This window comes from Manis javanica, chromosome 15 (genome assembly GCF_040802235.1).
Source record: "Manis javanica isolate MJ-LG chromosome 15, MJ_LKY, whole genome shotgun sequence".
Lineage (NCBI taxonomy): Eukaryota > Metazoa > Chordata > Mammalia > Pholidota > Manidae > Manis > Manis javanica.
Genome location: NC_133170.1, coordinates 82,811,093 through 82,831,499, shown reverse-complemented (window position 1 = coordinate 82,831,499; position 20,407 = coordinate 82,811,093). Strand labels below are relative to the sequence as shown.

Genomic DNA, 20,407 nt, shown 5'->3' with positions numbered 1-20,407 from the left:
AATTTGTCTTCTCTATTTCTTTGTTGGTCTGGCTAGAAGTTTATCAATTTTTAAAGTCTTTTAAAAGAACCACCTACCTTGTGTTTTTTCTCTACTGTTCTTCCTTTCTCTGTTTCATTGATTCCTACTCTTTGCCATTCCCATAGTTCTTCTCACTTCGAGTTTATTTTTCTTCTTTCTAATTTCATAAGGTGGGAGCTTAGGTCATTAATTTGAGACCTATATCTCACAAATTTTGATATGCTGCATTTCCATTTTTGTTCATTTCAAAATATTTTCTGATATCCTTTGAAACGTCCTCCTTTACCTATGTATTTAGAAATGTGTAGTTTCATTTAAAAGTATTTGGAAACTTTACAATCTGTCTTTTATTGGCTTCTACTTTAATTCCATCTTGGTCAGAGAACATACGTTATATGATTTCATTTATTTTAAATTTGTTAGTGTTTACTTATGATGTAGGTGGTCTGTTCATGAATGCTGCATGCACATTTGGAGGAAAAGGGTTATTTTGGATGGAGTCTTCAATAAATGCTAATTAAGACCAGGTAATTGTTGGTGGTTTCAGTTCTTTTGCACTCTTACTGATTTTCTGTTTACTTGTCTTGTTGATTTCTGAGAGGAATGTTGAAGTGTCCTAAAAGTTGAACTAAAATTGTGGATTTGTCTACATCTCCTTTCAATTCTGTTCATTTTTGTTTCGTGTATTTTGAAGCTTTGCTTTTAGTGCATACATATTTAGGATTGCTGTGTCTTTTTGGCAAATTGACCATTTTGTCAATATGCAGTGCCTCTGTCCTTCTTAATTTTTTGAAGTCTCCATTGTCTGATATTAATATAGTCACTCTGGCTTTAAGTGGTATTTGTGTGATCTCTTTACATCCTTTTCCTCTTAACCTGCCTATACTGTTATATTAAAAATGGGCTTGTACAGAGAAGACAAGTAGTGATTTTACAGCATCTTACTATGCTGATGGCCAGTGACTGTGAAGGGGTATGTTGGGGGGACTTGGTGAAGGGGGGAGCCTAGTAAACATAATGTTTTTCATGTAATTGTAGATTAATGATACCAAAAAAAAAAAAAAGACAGCATCCATTTTTAAAAAATGGTTAAAGTATTTCTACAATGTTTAAGTTTTATAGATCTTTGCCCAGCTTATGAACTGACTGATAGATTTTTATATTAAAAAATATCAGATCCTTTTGCTTTTTGTTTATTTGGGTTTTCTACTTTGTATATAGTATACAAAAATTATTCATGTAAAAAAAGTGTTAAAAAGGAAAACTATTAGAGCCAAGCTCAGGAATTGATTACAAACAACATTTTAAGAATATCCTTTCTCTGATTAAAATGGGTTACTTTAATTATCTTAAATATGAAAAAAACATTAAAGGTATCAACAACCAGCTAAAAAAAAAAAATGGGCTTGTTGTAAACAGCATATAGTTAGGTCTCTTTATATATCCAATCTGTCTTTTAATTGGTGTGTTTAAACAAGATTATTGACATTTCAATTTAGGTCTACCATTTTATTGTTTTGTTTGTCCTCTTTTTCATTCCTGTTTCCCTTTTCTTGCCTTCATTTGGATTACTGAATATTTTTTAATATCCCATTTTAATTTCATATATTGAACTTTGTGAATGAGTAGTTTTCTTTGAGGTTGTACTAGAGAATATAATACACATACTTAACTTTTCATAATCTACTTAGAATTACTATCTTACCAGTTCTCCCTGCCATTCATAATGGATAATAGTTTTCTCTTGCTACCATAACAAATGACCACAAACTTCGTGGCTTGAAACAACACCTATTATTACTTCACAATTTCTGTAGGTCAGAAGTCTGATTGGGCTTGACTGGTTCCTCTGCTTAGGGTCTCACAAGGCCAAATCAAGGGGTTTCACTAGACTGAAATTAAGTATTATTTTTTACTGGAGGCTCTGAGGAAGCTTCCAATAAGCCAAACTTACTGAAGTCATTGACTATGAATTCAGTTCCTTATAGTTGTAAGACGGAAGACCCCACTTCCTTACTATCATGGGTGCTGGTGTATTCTCCTAGAAGCTTCCCACATTCCTTCTAATGCTTTCCATGTGGCCCCCTGGGTTAAGGCCCTCACACACTTTGGATGCCTCTGACTTTTCCTTCTGCTGCATTTCTCTGAATTCAGCCAGAGAAAATTCTCTGCTTCTAAGGATTCATGTGATTAGATTAGACCCACCCAATAATCCACATAGTCCTGATTTTAAAGTCCATAACCTCAGTTACATATGCAAAGTCCCTTTGTCATATGAAGGAACATTCACAGTTCCCAGGGAATAGGGCATGGGCATGTTTGGCAGGGGTGGGGATTCTGCCTATCACAATAATTCCTATTGACCTGTTTTCAAGTTCACAGACTCTTTCCTCTGTAATTTCCATTCTGATACTAAGGCCATCCAGTATCTTTTCAGATTTTGATTAATATGTTTTCTTAGTTTTAAGTTTTCTATTTGGTTATTTTCTGTATCTTCTGTTTTTCTGCTAAGACTTCCTATCTTCATTTCTAAAATCTTTCTCTGATAATCCCAATATCTGGGTCATCCAATATCTTGGCTCTTTGTATGTAGAGTAATTTTGGATTGTATCCTGGACATGAGACTCTAGGCCTTGGTTAAATCCTTTGGAAAATGTAGAGTTTTTGTTTTAGAAGACAGTTGACTCATTTAGGTTCAGTTCTAATCTGCCTCCTGTGGGATGCCTGAGAACAAAACAGCAGGCCCAAAATGGAGTCACTTACATTAAGCCCCATGTCACCTAACTGAGGCTTAGTTTTGGCTCTCCCAGAAATGGAATCTTAAACCAATCAGGAATCACCTGAGCTGCAGAGGTACTCTGCCTGGTAGATCCCTGCCATCCCCTAAAGAAAAATAGCCTTGCAATAATCAAACCACTTTTTTGCCTAGGATAAATTCCTTGTGCCTGCTCCCTTCTGCCTATCAAAATCTTTCATTTTGTACAGCATCTTGGAGCCCCTTTTTATTTGCTAGATTGGACGCTGCCTGATTCATGAATCATTGACTAAAGCCAGTAAGATCTTTAAAATTTACTCTGTTGAATTTTTTTTTTTTTTAACAGGACCATGGCTCCAGTATCAGTTCAGTTTTCAAAACTTTTGCAACATCTGTCTCAAGCTTATGCCACTTTAGGGGCCGGTCCAAAATCTGAAATCTAGTAGTTTAATTCTTCAAATCATTAGAATACTGTTGAGGGTCAGATCCATGCATGTGAGCCTAGCAGTTCATATGGAACTTTATGGGATCCATTTCTCAAGCTCCCCATTCTCCACAAGCTCCCCCACACTCTTCAGTTTTCTGGACCACCTATTCCCCAGCCTTCCTGCTAGAAATCAGGGCATTCAGTCTCCTGCCATGCTGCATACATCCATGGGTCTGCCCTGGGGCCAAGTGACGGAATGAAGAGGGGAAAAACGCAGTGGGGATTCCCCTCTCCCTCCACCCCCATTCACATTTTGAGGCCACAGTTCTTTCAGGCCAGAGAGGATTCCCCTCAGTGTTTTAGGAGCTTTCCTACTGTCACTGCCCCTGCGGCTGCTGAACTTGAGCTTCGCCATGAGTCTCGCCTGGGGGCAGGGCCAGAAGGGGAAAGGTAAAAAAAAAAAGGCATTTCTCACACTGTCTGTCCTGAGGGCGCACTCCTTCCTACTCCTTAGCTCAAAAAGGCGGAGCTTCTCTTGGAGTTTTCTTTCTTTCCATGTCCAGTGCACAGTTCCAGGAGTCACACTGCCTTTGAGAACAGGCCAGGAGATACAAGAACAAAAAGCAAAACAGGAAACTCAATGCCAGAGTGTTTACACTTCAAGTTAAGATTCCCTTTCCCCAGGCACTTGCTACCATTTCTTTTTCAGAGCCCTCAGCAAGCTGTTTCAAGCACTCTGCCGAGGGCTTTTCATTGTGTTCAAGGGGAAGGACAGACTATGTTTACTCTATCTTACTCAGAACTGGAGCCCTAAGAACTTTTATTTTTAAAAATACATGCTTATTTATGGAAAAAGGAAAACAAGTATGGTCCATCTACAATACCATCTTCAAACAGTAACCAAGTTAACATTACGGTATCTGCTTTGTTCTACACATTTTTTTCATAGTAGAGAAAATTTAATCCTGGGTTTTCCTTTTTAAATTTTTTCTTAATATTCAGAGTTGGATGCGGTGGGACCAGGATTTCACATCCTAAGTGGGAGAGGTTGAGGTTGAGAGCTCTTGAGAGGGTCCCAGTCCTTTTCCCAAACAGTTCCCTCAGATTCAGAGTGGAGTAGCCCTCAGACAACCTAGGGAAGGGAGCTCACGTTGGGGTTTCAATGCAATCCCATAATAGGGGAGCATGCAGTGGTCCTCACAGCCCTGACTTGGAGCCGGGATTCCCGGCCTCTATTTTAATGAACCTTTAACTTTCCTGCTCCAGAAGCGCAGAATCAGTTTCTTCATGATGAATTAAAGTCAATTATATTTGTTGTGAGAAGTTTCTGTGAAGTTCATAATACCCTGCCAGATACACAGGGGCACACTGGTGGCCTTAGGGATTTCCCTGGTCAGTCTCTGCTGAGATGGTGATGTCGTTGCAAATCCCAAGGACAGGTAGTTCTTGACCCTGAAGCACACAGCCCTGCTCTCCTGGGGTGTTACCCTGGGATGTCACCTCCGAATGCCCTTGGACTCCATCAACCTCCCCCTCTGGATTTAGGGCCTGTTCCTCTGGGAGGGAGCCTGGGAAAGACAGTCAAGAACTGTGGATTATTGTTCTGCTTTGTGACTTCAGGCAGACCATGGAATTTTTCTGGGTTTCTGCTTACTCTGGGGAGTCACAACTCCACCTATGACCGCCGTAAGAATGCACCCCACAGGCCTCCAATTACAGAAAGCAAAAGCAACCAGGGGCCCAACTGGCAGTCTGAAATCAGGCATCATGTGTTTGCTGAGACCTGACTCCCTCAGGCTCCTGGCCAGTCCCCAAGCACAGTACAGACACTAAGGCAGGCTCGTTCCTAGGAGACATGGGACTCTCCGACCGGGTGTTTTGGCTCAAGAGCTCCAGCGGCCTTGCCGGACCTTCCTTAGACTGCAGCATGGCTGAGGACGCTGCTGGGCAACCTTCCTGCCCGCCCCCCACTCGGAGTCCGGACCTGCATCACAGTCTGGCGGCCCTCCTGGCCTTCCCATTTTCTCAGAAATGTTCGCCCTCAGGAAATCCTTGCACTTTTAATACCATTTTGGTGCCTGCTTCTCGGAGGACCTGGAGTAACATACCATCCTATCCACCTCTGAGAGGTGCCAGAGACACCCAAAAGCAGAAAGCCTTAAACACACATAAAGGCCTCTTAACCCGAATCTTTCTAGGTTTCCCTGTCACCAAGTATTTGTAATGCCTTTCCCCTGAAGCAAGTGTTCTGCTGACTGAGCCGGGAGATGCCCGGCTCGCACCTTCTTGTGGCTGATACTCCATGAGGACCTGGGGCAGGCCAGAATGTTTGTGTGTCCCCCAGATTCATCTGTTGAAAACCTAATGCCCAAGGTGGTGGTGTTAGAAGGGGGGGCCTTTTGGATGGAATTAGGTGATGACGTCATGAGAGTAGACTCCTCATGAATGGGATTAGTGCCTTATAAGAGAGGCCCCTGAAAGTTAGCTCACCCCTTCTACCAGTTAAGGATCCAGTGAAGTCCATGACCCAGAAGAGGGTCACCCAACCATGCCGGCACCCTGATCTCAGACTCCCAGCCTTCAGAACTGTGAGCAGTCACTTTCTGCCACCCAGCCTGCAGTCTCCCATTACCCCAGCCTGACCAGACTAACACAGCCATCTTGGGCCTTCCTTGTTTTTTGGGGCTTCAGTTTCTGCACATGTATGATAAGGATTGAACTAAGTCTTTGGTTTTCAAACAGGGTTCCTGGGAGATTTGGCAGAGGTTGGGGGGTGCCGGGTTCATCTGGGCAACTCTGCTTTGGCTTGTTTGATATTAGACTCCAGTATGAGATGCACAGACATGGGTTCCTCCAGCAAAGAAAGTTTAAACATACAAGAGAAATGCCCAGCTGTGGCCACAGGAACTGAGCCAGAATCTATCCAGCCAGCTTAAAGGAGGAGAGACGGGAGGCGTACAGTTACGTACAGTTACGGCAGTCAGTAGGGCAGCAGGAGGCCTAGATACTGGATTGACCCATCAGGCACAGGGAGCAGGGGCAGCCTCATATAGCTGCAGGGGCCGTGGGGGGAGGCCTCGGACATCAGAGCATCCAGGTCTTGAAATACCAGACCAAGGAGCCCAGCTTTCTCCTGATTGCAGTAAGGAACACAGAAGGCAGCCTCCAGCCCTCATGGGGAAAACGTTTGTCAACTGCCTGCCATGGGCCAGGATTGTATGGTACTGTACCAGGGAGGATGCAGAGGTGCGGCTGACAAGACCCCACCTGGTGCTGGGAGCTCCCAGACTAAGTCCACATAATCGCAGGCTGTGTCCGGCTCAGTCACTCATTCAGCGTTCACGGATGTGGTAGCCAGCCTCAGAGATGACTCACAGAGCCCTGCTCCCAGTACTCATGGCCTTGTTCAGTTAAGGCGAGAGGGCCCACACTGAATAGGATTGACCTGTGTAACCAATGAGACATTAGAGAAATGACAACACTAGAGTTAAAAAACGAAGATATTAGAGAAAGGAATGTGACTTTTGAAATTGGGCTGAAAAGGACACAGTGCTTCTCACTCTCTTCAATCACTCACTCTGGTGGAAGCCAACTAGTGTGTCACTCTAGGAGCCCTGTAGAGGCCCATGGAGCAAGGAACTACGGCCTGCCACGCGCAGCCGTGTGAATGACCCATCTTGGAAGCAGAACCCCCCGTCAAGCCTTCGTATGACTGCAGCCCTGGCTGACACCTTGACTGCAACATCATGAGAAAACCTGCACCACTCCAAAATTCCTGATCCACAGAATCTGTGAGATAATTCATATATGTTGCTGTAAGCCATATGTTTAGGGATAATTTGTTACCCCAGATCAAAACAACTGGTGCTACTCTGTGCCCACTGTGCCCATTGTCATCTGCTCACCTGGACCACATCAATAGTCCTTCCCTGGTCTCCCTGCCTCCTGTCTCAAGCCGCTTCAATTTCTCCTCCACATAGGACCCAGAACAAACTCAAGGTCCGTCATCAAGAAATGTTTATTGAACATCATGGCCCCTGCCTGCTCAAAACCTTCCGTGGCTCTCCATTGCATTTTGTGTTATTCCCAGGAAGCGTTGCAACTGGGCAGCAACAGTGCAATGGTGGGTTTCCTGGCATCCTGAACTGGTGTGGGAGCAGGGAGAGGAGCAAGAAGAGTCCTTGTTTGCCCTGGCCCCCTGGAATGACAATCCGAGGGCTCCCCAGGAGGGTGGGAGGGGGGCCCTGGCAACTGGGGCTGACACAAGGCAGCCGCTTTGTTCTGAATCTACAATGGCAGGATGCCCAGCACAGACCCAGCTTCCCCAGCTTCCTGAGGCAGGGCAAGGGGGTGGGAGCTGGAGCTTCCCTCCGGTTCTGCCCAGCAGGAGCATGCCCTCGGGCTCCCAGTGTGCCCTGGAAGGCTGGGGCTGGGGTGGGGCTAGAGCAGCCCTGCTGGAGGGACTGGGAGGGCTGTGAGTCAGACAGCTCACATCTGAAGGACCTATTGGGTTTCAGGCTATTGCTAAGTACTTGCCACACCCTAGCGCATTGCAGCCCCCCTGAGCTAGATGGGTTTGGGTTCTACCTCTGCCCCAACTTAACACACAGAGGTACACAGGGGGAATGCCCTTGCCCAGTCACATATCTTAGATATGCCAGGGCTGGGATTTGAACACAGCTCTTAATTAGTCTAACCCTGCTCTTGATTAGTAGTCTCTTGTGCCTACTCCATCCCGGCTGGGCACTGTGGGGAGACGGCCCTGGGCAGGACAGTTATCGGTCCTCCCGGAACCCAGTCCCATGGAAGAGAGGTAAGAAACCCGTTATGAGAGTGGGACGTGCTCAGGACCCTGTCTGGGGAATTGCAGGGTCCGGGGTGACCTTTAGCTGCAGCTCCCAACTCAGCCCGGTATCGGGTGGGGCAAGGGTGGGGCTAAAAAGAGCTTCCCGAGGAAGGTGACATCGCTATCCTGGGGAGGCTTAACCCGGACTGGTCATAAATTGTGAGGCCTGAAGAATGAAGTGACTTGCCTGAGGCAACATAACTAGTAAGAGGCAGAGCCTAGAGGCACAGTGGCTTCTGCCATCCCCGTGACCCTCACTTCCAATGACACTGTGAAGCCAGCAGGGACCAGACAGTTCACAAACTCAGGCTGACTCCCAGTCCAGTGCTCTCTGTGCCCCAGCTGGAAGGAGTGATAGGGAGGAGCTTGATCCGGGATGGTCCCAAGTCTAGGGACACACCAGCCCCCAGGACAAGCATAGCTCCAATTCCTCACTGCCCTGCCCCCACAACCACCAGGGGCTATGGCAGTGAGCTCCCTTGACCGGGGAAGGGTCCTAAGTGCCCAGGAGGCTCTGCCCACCCAAAGCCATCTGTCCTCTGTCCTGTCTGGCCAAGCCTCAGGGTGGAGCCTCGAGGTGCCCAGGCTCTACAGGGACTGGGCTGGGCCAGTGGCATCTCTGAGTCATAGGGCGGGTGGGGAGTGACTGAGTCAGCTTGGGCCCACCTACACCGTTGTGAGGCCAGCCTGGGAGAGGCTAGGACCAGGAAACCCTGTACATACTCCCCCTGGGACCACGTGCCTCCCAGGCCCTAGCTGCCCCCACCCCCAGCCTTGGGCTGACCCTGTCACTGGCTAGCACAGCAGTCTGCATGAACTCTGCCATGTGAAGGAATGAATGGTTCCTCCCTGGGTCCCAGGCTGGGCCCCAGCCCCAGCCTGGTCTAGCTCCCATACTCATATGGAAAGGGGAGACTGTCCCCATTTTCCAGATGTGTCTGGAGCCTCAAAAAGAGTGGTTAACTAGCCCAAGATAGAGGTCAAGCCACCTGGCTCCTCACTGGCATTCTCTCCATGGGGATCAGCAGCCCCATTTTGCAGATATGGAAACTGAGGCTCAGAGCAGGGGAGGCTACCTACCCAAGGTATGCAGTGACGCATGCAGAGCAGGATTGGATCCCAGGTCTCCCCAATGCAGGCAGGTCCTTGTGGTTTTTAACAGGTCCAGCAGAGGCAGCTGGGTGGGGGGAGTTGAGCGCATGGCACCGAGGAAAGGATGCGTGAAAAGTGATGAAGCTAAGTTTGGCCAGCTGTCAGGGAGGCTCAGCCATGAGAAGGGACACGGACGTACAGGAAGAAGATGCCAGACAGAGGGAGCAGCTTGTGCAAAGGCTCCACTGAGCAGACTTGGCATCACAGGGGACCTGAAGGAAGCAGATGAGGATGGAACATGGAGCCCAAGGAGGTCAGAAGCGAGACAGGAGCCGGGTGAAGCTGCAGGGGCCAGACCCTGAGGGCCGTGTGTTCTGGGGTAGGAAGTTCTTTTTCCCGAGAGCCATGTGGAGCCACAGAAGGTATGTTTTTTAGAAAGCTCTCTCAGAGGTTGCATGGTAGACTGGGGGTGCCAGGGCAGAGCAGAAAAGAAGCTACTATGGTCATCCAGAAGATGGACAAAGGTGGCCTGGCCAGTGGAAGGACTTCAAAGAATGAGACTAGTTTGGGGGTCTGGATCGGCCACAATGGGTAAAGGAGGAAGCCTTTGTTTCTGTGTGGGTGGCTAGTGGCCAGTGGCCTTGTCCCTATTCTCTTGGCTGTTCCCCCAAGGAATGACACAGGTGTACAAGCAAAAATAGTTTATTTGAGGATGGAAGACCCAGAATTGGGGGACCCAGAGGTGAGGCCACAGCAGCTGCCTGGAGTTGGCACAGTCGATCCCAGCGCCCCTTCCCTGGGCCCCCTAGCTGCCTCCCCGACTCCCTGGAGGAAGGATTGTGTAACCGCCAAGAATCATCATCATCGTCATCAGAATGTGGTGAGAGTTCAAAGTCTGGCCAGCAATTTTTGGCATAGTAGTTGATATAATCATAACAGTTAGTCCACCAAGCACAGTGACTGTGCCAGGTTTGGACCCACCATCCAGTGGTGAGTGCAGTCTGGGATGAGGAGAGGCAGACAGGGACAAGGGTGGGTCTCTCTGGGAGTACCCATTCCAGCCTCCAAGGTGGCCCTTCCAGAAGGCCCCTCTCCCTCCCATGGCCCCTGGCCACGGTTGGATTCGGGCTGGGGCTGTCCCAGTTGGCCCACATACTCCCCCAGGTCTCAAAGACCCTTGCCTGGCTGATCCCTCCGCCAGAAGCCCCAATGAGCAGCCCAGGAGGCCACGAACTCACAGTTGTGGTAAAGGAACATTCCTGAAAGGGTGAGTGCAATGCCCATGTAGCTGAGGGCAGTGAGATGGCTGCCAAACAGGAGCCGGGACAGGATGAGGTTGCCCACAACAGTGAGATTGCCCAGGACATGGACGGTGAGGGCAGAGGTGAGGGCCAGCAGGGAGAAGCTGGCCAAGTTGTAGAGCACGGAGAGGAGGCAGCTGAGCAGGATGCAGGCCCAGAGGCGGGAGTCAGTGGAAGCGGGCGGCGATGCCACCCCGGCCTCTAGCACCAGGGCTGCACCTGCCAGCAGGCAGAAGCTGGGCAGCGAAGTGGCATACAGCAGGGTCACCGCATCCAGCCTTTCCTCCTGCAGCAGGGCACCTGTAACCAGGACAGGCTGTCAGCACCGGGCACCAGGCAGGGAGATGTCCCCTACTACGCAGACCCAGCATGACCTCCAAGGCCCATCCCCCAGGAAGCCTGTCCCAACCCCTTGGGTAGAATTAGTGGCTCCAGCTCTGTAATGCTAAGAATCTGGAGTCCAACCACTGGGGTTGTGACCCGTGTCCACTCCTCATTGGCTGTTACCTGGCACTTAACCTCTGTAAGCCTAGGTTTCCTTACCTGAAAAGTTGGGTGATAATGAAACCTAATATGCAGGGTTGTTGTAAAGATTAAAATAGATAATGCATATAAAGCCTTTATAAGGTAAGTGCTCTGTAAATGTAAAAACATAAAATAAATAAGCCTATTACACCTACTACAAACCACCTTCTACAGGCTGAAACAATAATCTGCTCGTGATATTCAAATGACCAATAAACACGAAATGTAGCTCAAAAAAAATAATCTTCAGGAGCTCCCCAGGCCTTGGAGAAAAAGATGCTGGGTTCTTTAGTAGCTTTGAAGGCCCTGTGCCAAATGGCCCCAACCCATCTTTCTTGACCTCAGCCCCATGGTACCCACTACCCCACATTGCAGCTCTCGCCACCATAGCAGGGGGAAGGCCAACAGGAGGTCCCAGCTCTACCGCTTACTAGCAAAAAAAATTTTTTTTAATAAGTTGTTTGAACCACATGGTAGGTCCACTCAGTGCTTCACTCACTTATGACCACTGGGGCGGCAAGGGAACAAGAAAGTCACTGTTTGTGTCTAGCTGTCATGTACTGTTTATAACTGATAACCAACATCTTTTGTTACCAACACTGGGGCTTGTTGAGCTGAATCCAGGACTAAGGGGAAAACTTTTAGCTTTGCAAGGAAAGCAAAGATCCTGCCATTTTGCATGCAGGTGCACATGCGCCTGTGTGTACGTGTGTGTGTGTGTGTGTGCACGTGCAGTAGCCATGTTACGTGCTACCACCCAGCCAGTTCACGAAGGAAGTGGTGCCTATCACCAAAGTCAGGTGAAATGACAGTATTTGCACAAGAGCAATGACAATTTGGGGCTTCTCCAAGTTTTAGTGGAGAGAGATGCGTAATTGGCCCAGGCCCCCTCCCAGGGCTCTCTAAGCCTCTGTGCACTGCCTGACACACACTTTCCACGGTGCTGCAGAGGTGCTTACTCATAGGCTATGATTAGAATAGAAAATCTTCCTTCTCTCTCGACTTCCTTCTCATGTTTTGGCTTTGTTCTCTAGGCAACAGTCCTTCCAGCTTAAGCATTTCTAGAAATGAACAGATAATTGGAATGCCTCCGGCTCATTTGCTCCAGATTAAGCGCTGGTAAGAGCTGTCCGTGGCATGCATCTTAAAGGTCCAATCCCTGGAAGGTATTTAGACTTCAGGTGAACTTCACCTTTGGCAAATTTCATCCTCTGGGAGGCAGCCAGGCAGGAAGGTCCTGACCTCCCCACCCAGCCCTGTGCCCATTCTGCACCCCTTCCAGCTCTCCACTTCCCCTCCCTGCAGCCCAGGGAAAAAGCAGTGATCCCCTGCCAGAGGCAATTCAGCCCAACCAGAGCCCCCAAAATGCCAGCCACTCGCCCTGCCCCCTCAGGGCCCTTCTCCTGCTAGCCCCCAAGCCCTCCATCGCAACCTCTACTTGGAAGGCATTTCTGTTTAAGCGCGCAAACATGCCTAAGCTTCTGCCACACGCGGATGAAACTGCTCTGGACACTCTTCCGCTGGCTGCTGGGTTCTCCCGTCTCTGTGTAATATCAGGCAGATCACCCTCTCTCTGTGCCTCCTCTCCTTGCATGTGCACGGGGTGAGGCCCGTACCACCTCAGGGGGCGGTGTGAGTTGCTGAGCATAAGGTCTGGTGCCCAGCAGTAATTGCTCACCGTAGCAGCTGTCACGATCCCCTACCCTGCTCCCTGTGGGCTGACACCCGTGCCCTGGCAAGGCCTGCTTCCCACTCCCAGAATGCCCATTCCTGCTCAGGCCGTATGCATTGCTGGGCACAGTATGGGTACATAGTGAGAGCTCAGTAAGTGGTCACCGCCATTATTACATTATTATCATCACTGCATGCCTCCTCCCCTAGGCAGCCTTCTCTGACCCCGACCACCCCTGTACCCACCTTGGCTCTAAAACTCTCCTGCCACTGTGACCTCTCCTGAGTGCTCAGACAGCAGGGGCTGGGTCAGGCCACTCCCTGATGCAGTGGGCACAGCCGAGAACAAGCTCAACTGGCTGGCACCCCACCTCCCAGTCTTTCTGTGGGAGGGAGGGTAGCATCATGTAGCCCCTCTGGGCTTGCAACCAGCCCAGGTAGGAAGGAAGCTGCTGGCCCTGCCTAGAGCTGCCTGGGTGCCCCTCTCCCTGGATTCTCCTCCCCTGCTCCCATAGAGTCTGAGTCTGCTCTCAGGAAAGGAGCTAGTGTCAGCCATTTATGCTCTAGTCTGAATCTGGCCCTGGTGCTTTCCTGGAAGTTCTGCAGTAGAATCCTCCACTTGTCCAAAACCCATCTCACCTCCATCTCCAGTCTATTCTCCCCACCTCTGCTGAGCTCCCATCTCTGTTGGTGGGAACTCTAATCTCCTAAGCTTTCTCCTTAGCATCTTGAGCCACAAAGTCTAATCAACCTGCCAATTCTGCTATCAGAGCCATTAATAAATCCACCACTTAAGGAGTACCTGCCCTGTTCCAGGCCCCAGGACAGGTGCTAGGGACATGGAGATGCCCTAAAGCCAGTCCAGTGCCTCTCAAAGCTCCTCTCTGGTGTGAGACAGACAGGTAACCCAGTGGCTGTAACACAGGACATTTGGAGTTGTGATGGGGCAAGCAGAGGACACTGGGAACCTGGAGCACACAACCATCCCATCTCCTCACATCAGGCAACTGACACTTGGGAGAGAAGGAGGGAGCCGGCAGAGGCCAAGAAGAAGCCTGATGCCGGGCACCTGCTGTTCCATGCCTGAGTGTCTGAGGCCTGGCCGGCCACAGCCTGTCCTGCAGGCTGGGGCTCCTCCTGGGTGAGGAGCACCTGGGTCTTAGCAGGCATAGGATGGGCCTCGAGGCTGGGATCTTCCCAGGCCTGTGGCCCTGCCAGGGGTGGGGGCATCAGGTCAGGTTTCCCACTGCCAACTTGCGCCCAGAGCTCAGGCCGAAGCTCAATGCCCAGGTCTCATGTAACCTGAGGCAAAAATAGAACTGGGCTTTGGCCCTGCCACAGGGCCTGCAAGGCTGGGGACAGGGCCTCTGGGTCCTGGCTCTGAAGATGCCAGGGCAGAGCTGAGCTCTGGCTTCCACCTTCCCTGGCTGTAGGCTGTCCCCAGCCCCAGACCTGGAGTGCCCTCGGGGTGCCCCTTCCTTCTCCTAGGCCTGGATCATAGGATCTCAGAGCTGGAAGGGAGGGAAAGCAAGAGGCCCCTGAGACTCCATCAACTCCAACCTTCCTCCACTGAACAGATGGGGAGACTGAGACCCAAACACGACGCAGGCCTGCCCAAGGTCACCCAGCAAGTATGAGCAAAGGGGTAGCTGGAACCCAGAGCTCCCCACCCCAAGTAGGCACCCTGGCCTCCCCATATCTCCTTTGGGTTGAGGCAGAAGGGTTGTGGGCTGGGATGCAGATGCCTACAGGACAGGCAGGAAGGCAGCCATCAGCCGCCTGGAGCAGAGTGATGTAGCTGGGTCTAGGCCTGGAGCCTCCACCCTAACCTCTGCTCAGAGCCTTTCATCAGAGCCAAGGTCTGGAGTCACACAGACCAGGATTCTAGTCCTTAGGAGCCACATGGCCCTGGGCAAATCAGGAGGAGCCTCTCTGGGTCTCAGTTCCATCATCTGCGACATGGGATGCAGGTGGTGTTTGCGATGACGACTCAAGGTCAACACCCAGCACAGGGCCTGTTACACTAGAGCTCCCAGTCAACAGCCCTTCCCACACTTAGCCAAACCCCCAGCCTTCCAAATTCCAGGTCAAGGCCTTGCCCTCTTTTTCTCTCCCTGATCCCCGCTATCAGTTCTCCCTCTGGGTCCACAGCCTTAAGCCACATCACTTGGACAGGATGGAGTCTGACTCCTGGGTTCAAATGTTACCTCTACTGCTTACTGGCCACGCGGCCCAGGGCAAGCCCCTCTAACTGCGAAACACTTCCTTGACCCGGGCAGTATGGAGACACAGGGAGACAAAGAGCTTGACAAAACATGAGACACAGATCAATGGCGACTCTTATTAAATACTGGTTGGGCCTCTAGAGCCCAAGTTTGCAGCCTGGAACTCACTAAGCTGTTGGCCTCTTCTGAGCCTCAGCTTCTGCCTCTTCCAAAGCCAGGAGCCTCACTTTCTTCAACTGTAAAAAGGGATAATGGCTATACCCCTTACAGGGCCATCCAGGTCACAGAACCACCCCAATCCCCCGATCCTCAGCCAGTGACGCAGGCACTCACTCTGCTGAACGGACTTGAGGCCACGGAGACAGGTGGCCACCAGCAGGAAACCACAGCCAGTGGGCAGTGTCCGAAGCTCACCGGCCAGGCTGCAGGCGGCCCCCAGGCAGAGCGGGCCCATGGCGGCGAACTGCAGCGGGTGGTGGCGACGACCAAGGAGCAGAGCTGACAGGGCCAGTGTGACCAGTGGTGTGGTGGTGGTGGCCAGCTGTGCCAGGTCCAGGGGTACGGTGCTCAGGCCCACATTGCCACAGGCCATCGAAGTGCCGAAGGTGAGGCTGAGCAGCAGCACTTGGCGGCGGGTACGGCTGGGTATGGGGCGCCGTGACCCCCAGCGGCATGCCAGCGCTGCTGCCAGCATGTGCAGCGCTGAGAGCAGCAGGGGCCGCCCAAAGCCGTGCACAGTGAAAATCCACTTGTTGAGGCTCGACATGCTGGCTCCCACCAGCAGCCACACTAGTGCTGCCATGGCCACCCGGGCCCGGCCAGGCCGCCCAAGAGCCTGGAGGGTGTCTGGCGGCCACTCGGGGGACCCAGCCACCCGAGCACTGCCAGACACTGCTACTGCCTCAGCTGAGGTCATCCTGCCGTCATGGTGCTCCAGAGGGCAGCGGCACATCCGTACCAGAGGGGCTGGGGCAGCAGGCTGGCTACCTGGTGACCAGTTGTGGGCTGCCAGAGAGCCCCACTTTGGGCCAGGCCAGCTCTCGGAAAGGTGAGGGCGCTGCTTCTTGCGCCAGGCCTGTGCCAGCTGAGGCCCAGGAGCTATGCTGTGCTCCGGCTCAGGCAGGGCCGAGCCCTGGTCGAGGCTGCTGGGATGCCAGGCTCTCTGGTGCTCAAGCCTGGCCTAGTAAGTCCCGGGCACCTTCGCTCTATGCCAAGTGGAGTCCCCACTCTTCTCCCCGCCTAGTGCCCACACTGTGCTTAGATGGAATCCTCGTTCCTTTACCTTTTCAGTCCAGACCCGGGGGCGTCCCCCGCCGCCCCAGGATTGAGAGGGACGATCCAGGTTCCCTTGCCTCTGTTGGCCAGTGGTCGCGGCTTGCTGTCTCCTACAGTGCCAGGTCCGGCCGCTGGCTGACACGCCGGCCCGTGCTCTGGCCGGTGCCAGGCGGCGAGCTCGGCTCGGTTCCGCCAGGGCCTGTGCTCCGGCTCGGGCTCCCGGCGGGTCCGGATGCTGCTTGGGCTGCGGCTGCGGCTGCGGCTCCGGCAGCAGCTCCAGCCCGGCTCCAGCGCGGCCCGGCCCTGCCCGGCGGGCGAGGCCCCGCGCTTCTGGCCCCGCCTCCGCCGCCGCCGCCCGCGCCCCACCCGGAAAGTTGGGCTGCGCCCCCGGCACCGCCCCTGGCCAGGCCCCCCCGCCCCCGGAGCCGAGAGATGTCTCGCCCCGCCCCCACGCCGACAGCTCGCAGGCCCTCCTCCATCCGCCCTGAGTTCCCTGCGTTAGCACGGCCCTTTAGCCGAAGTGGTCATTCCGTTTGGGCCCCTTACACAACCGGTGGGGAACCAGGCCCCGCCCCACCCGGCGCCAAGGTGAGCCCTTCATTGAACCAACACAGGGCTGGAGACACTGGGGTATCTTTCTAAAGGAGCAGGATAAAAAATCCCAGCCTCACAGGAAACCCCATCTTCAAGGCTACCCCCTAGGGCTCCCATCCCAGGACCAGACTCAGGACCACCGATCCCTGGCCACAGTTACTTCTAGGGGTTTCAGCCATCAGAAGGCTTGGACCACCCGGCCCCTTAGTCCCAATACCTCCTCCTTCCCCAGCCCAGGGCGGGACCCTCTAGGCAGGCAGAGGGAAACTGAATCACCAAGGCCACCCACAGCTGCGGAAGCGGGGAACCGCTGGCCCGTATCCATCCCTGACCAGCAGCCCCTACCCCATGCCCTGGGCATTCAGAGCTGATTCACAGCTGAACTTCCTGGGGTCCACCCTCTGCCTCCAACCCCGGCAGCATGGAGAACCCTGAGAGGGCTGGGAGCCAGAGCAGCTGCCACTAAGCCCTTGCCTCTGCATGCTTCTCAGCTTTCACATCCGAACCACGGATGTTCTCTGAGCTCAGGGCTGGGTAAACAGCACGTCGACTAGGTTAGTGAGGCTCACCCCTAGCCTGTTGTCTGACCAGCAAGTCTTTGATGACAGCAACCTGTCTGGAGGAACAAGACTTCAAAGGATGACTGCTTAGCTCGGTCCACAGCGACCTCTGGTGGTTAGTCCATGGAATAGCTGCACGTGTCTCCCAACCCCCATCAGAGGTGGATTTAAAAATCCCAGCCACCCTCCCCAGGGACTTGCTGAATCAGACCCTCTCTGTTGGGCCTAGGAATCTGCACTTTTTACATTGCATCTGGTGATTCTAACACCCCCTGGAGCTTTCAAATCACTTCCAAATAGCCCAAATTGTAAGGCAGGGGATTTCCAGGTCAAAAACTAAAATATGGGGAGTATTTAGACAGGGTTTCTCCAGGAAGGGGCTGTGGGAGAGAAAGTGAGCCAGCTGTTAAAAAAGAAAGACACAGGCCCGACATGATGTCACTTCTAGGCCAAGTCATTAAACCAGGACTTAATGCCTAATCTAACTGCAGTTTCAACCTCCTCCAGAAATATAGTTCAGAAATTCTCTGACTGGCATCAATAAAACAATCTGTCACAGGTGCCCTCTTCATCTCCCAAGGATGACGAGATTTAATCCACCTAAAGGGACACTATTCTTGCCTCCTCTCGCATCCACAGATCACACTGGAATGTGTATAGCAGATCCTTTCGGACACTAACTAGATGTATCCATGCCACACTGCATGGATTGATAAATGTGACCCTTTCCTGTGTGTATCCCCTGCTACAAAAAAGTATTTATGATGTCTCCAAATGCAGGGGCTTTGGAGCAAATCCTCCCAGGTTATTTGCTAGCCATAATCCTTAGTAAGACTACAAATCAACATTGTCTTTCTTAAACATAACAGTTGTACTGATTTTAGTTGAAGTCAGAAGGCAGCACCCACCTCCCCCCGCTCCAACATTTCCTGAAAAGGAGGAATCAGGGCCCCTTAAAGGTTACATTCTTTTTGAGACTTTGTCAGTTTTCCAGTGTTTCCTTTACTCACAAAACAATAATAATAATTTTAAAAATAATAAGCACCCTGGCCTTCTCATAATTGGACTAGCAGGAGTGGTAGGCAGGGTCTATACCTCTTCCAACACTGCCACAGAGCATCTCCCACCGGACTGCTGGTGAGGGGTGGGCTGTGAGGAATGAGGATTGATCAAGACGAGACTCAGTGGGCCTTGGTGGAATGGAGAGCTGCACACACTGAAGCGGGGGCTGGGGGGCAGAACCCAAAGCAGGGGTTGTGCAGCTTGAGTAGGGGGTTGGGGGAGGTCAGACTGAGTCTGTCTGGCTTCAGGGCCCCAGTTTTTAACCTGCCTTGATCTGTGGGCAGCAAGGTTCTCCACCGGCAGGCAGGCAGCTGCATGGAGGGCAGCAGGGGCCTGCTTTGTGCCCCTTGGGGTCTACCTGAAAGCTGGGGGAGCCTGCCCTTGCCCAGAGGCTCCCGAATGCCTCCAGTCTGAGTGCTGCCCAGGCTGCTGCTGCTGGAAGCAGGTGATTGGGGAAGGACTCCGGGAGGCACTGGGGGGTGAGAGAAGAACCCATTTCCAGCACCTTCCATAGAAAAGGTGCGCTGCTTTTGGCAGCAGTGGCTGCAGGACAGGCCTCTCCTCTTGTTGTTCCCTGTCCCTATACACATCACTTTCCTGCTGGGGCCTGTTTCCTCATCTGTAATCTACACAGCTCACAGGCATGAACACACCATCCTATAGCTGCCAGCTAGGACACAGGCTGAGAGAGGGGAAGTGGCTTGCCTGGGGTCATACAGATCTAAATGAGGCTCAACACAACCCTGGTCCCTAATCTCCAGGGAGGGCCTCTGTTTACCTGACTCTCAGTGGGGGACCCTGCACCTTCTCAGGGGGTCGGCTGGCTGTGCCAGATGAGACACCTTACCCAGTGGGTGGGCTGTGCCAATCAAATACCTCTCCAGGATCTGGGACATGGGCTGAGAAAATAAGAAGGGGCTGGGGAACTGAATTGGAAGGTGGCAGACTCACTGTAGAGGCCAAACTCAGAGGAAGATGACTAAGGGGGAGGAGAAGGCCTGAGGACAGTGGAGGTGATGGAGCCCTGAGCCCCCACTTCCCTACCACCCTTGACTGCCCCCAGAGTTGGTGGACTGAGTCTTTTCAGCCAATATCCTTTGGGTTGAACAAGATTCAGTAGTTTCCTGCTCCTCAGACCAAACACACCCCAACTAAAATAGTCGCTCTGGGGGTGGATCACGCCCAGTTCATGGCCCCTGGAGAGCCCAGTGCAGGGGCATTCCCTGCAGGTACCGTCCACCCTCTCTCTGGCCTGGCCTGAGCCCTGCCACCTCCAGGCCCCTATGTGGGATGGGCCATGGCCTCCCCAGTTGTGTCTCAGTGGGTGGGGAGGCGGTGGGGTGGGGAGGTGCCGAGTGCCTAGGGCTGGGATCAGCGGGGGAGGATCTTGGCTCTGGTACCTCCAGGCTCTGTGACCCTGAGGAAGCTGGAGACCTCTCTGAGTGTCCATGCTTCTGTGACGGGGCTGTAAAGAAGAGAGTCACAGAGCAGATCCTGAGTCCTCCCAGAAGTGCTCCTAGCCATGATTAAGGAGAGACAACTGAACAAGCCTTCAGCTTTCTGGGCACAGACATTTCACCTTAAAAACAGAGGTTGCTTCTAAGTGTCCATCAGTAGAAGAATGGATAAAGAAGAGGTGGTACATATACACAATGGATACCATTCAGCCATAAGAAGAAAACAAATCCTACCAAACAAATCCAAAAACATGGATGGAGTTGGAGGACATTATGCTCAGTGAAATAAGCCAGGCAGAGAAAGATGAGTACCAAATGATTCCCCTCATTTGTGGAGTATAACAACGAAGCAAAACTGAAGGAACAAAACAGCAGCAGACTCACAGACTCCAAGAAGGGACTAACGATTACCAAAGGGGAGGGCTGGGGAGGGAGGCAGAAGGGGATTGAGGGGTATTATGACTGGTACACATGGTGTGTGTGCGGGTCATGGGGAGACAGTGTAGCACAGAGAAGACAAGTAGTGACTCTGTGGCATTCTAGGACAGTGACTTCAATGGCGTATGGTGGGGGACTTGATAATATGGGTGAATGTA

General features: G+C 51.8%; 1 protein-coding gene across 2 annotated transcripts; it reads right to left on the bottom strand.

Annotated features, from left to right (window-relative positions):
- Positions 1 to 9,827: 9,827 nt before the first annotated feature.
- SLC35E4 (solute carrier family 35 member E4) lies at positions 9,828 to 16,519 on the bottom strand. 2 transcript variants are annotated; one of them, XM_036993560.2, is made up of 3 exons: positions 15,197 to 16,519; positions 15,032 to 15,099; positions 10,605 to 10,742 (listed from the first exon to the last, which is right to left on the bottom strand). In XM_036993560.2, exons 1-2 carry the CDS (start codon positions 15,813 to 15,815, stop codon positions 15,056 to 15,058), a joined length of 663 nt encoding a protein of 220 aa, XP_036849455.1. In that variant the 5' UTR covers positions 15,816 to 16,519; the 3' UTR covers positions 10,605 to 10,742; positions 15,032 to 15,055. The 2 variants fall into 2 exon arrangements, with proteins under 2 accessions (XP_017515424.1, XP_036849455.1); XM_017659935.3 differs by lacking the exon at positions 15,032 to 15,099 and having other exon boundaries at positions 9,828 to 10,742; positions 15,197 to 16,512.
- Between the last annotated feature and the right edge of the window lie 3,888 nt (positions 16,520 to 20,407).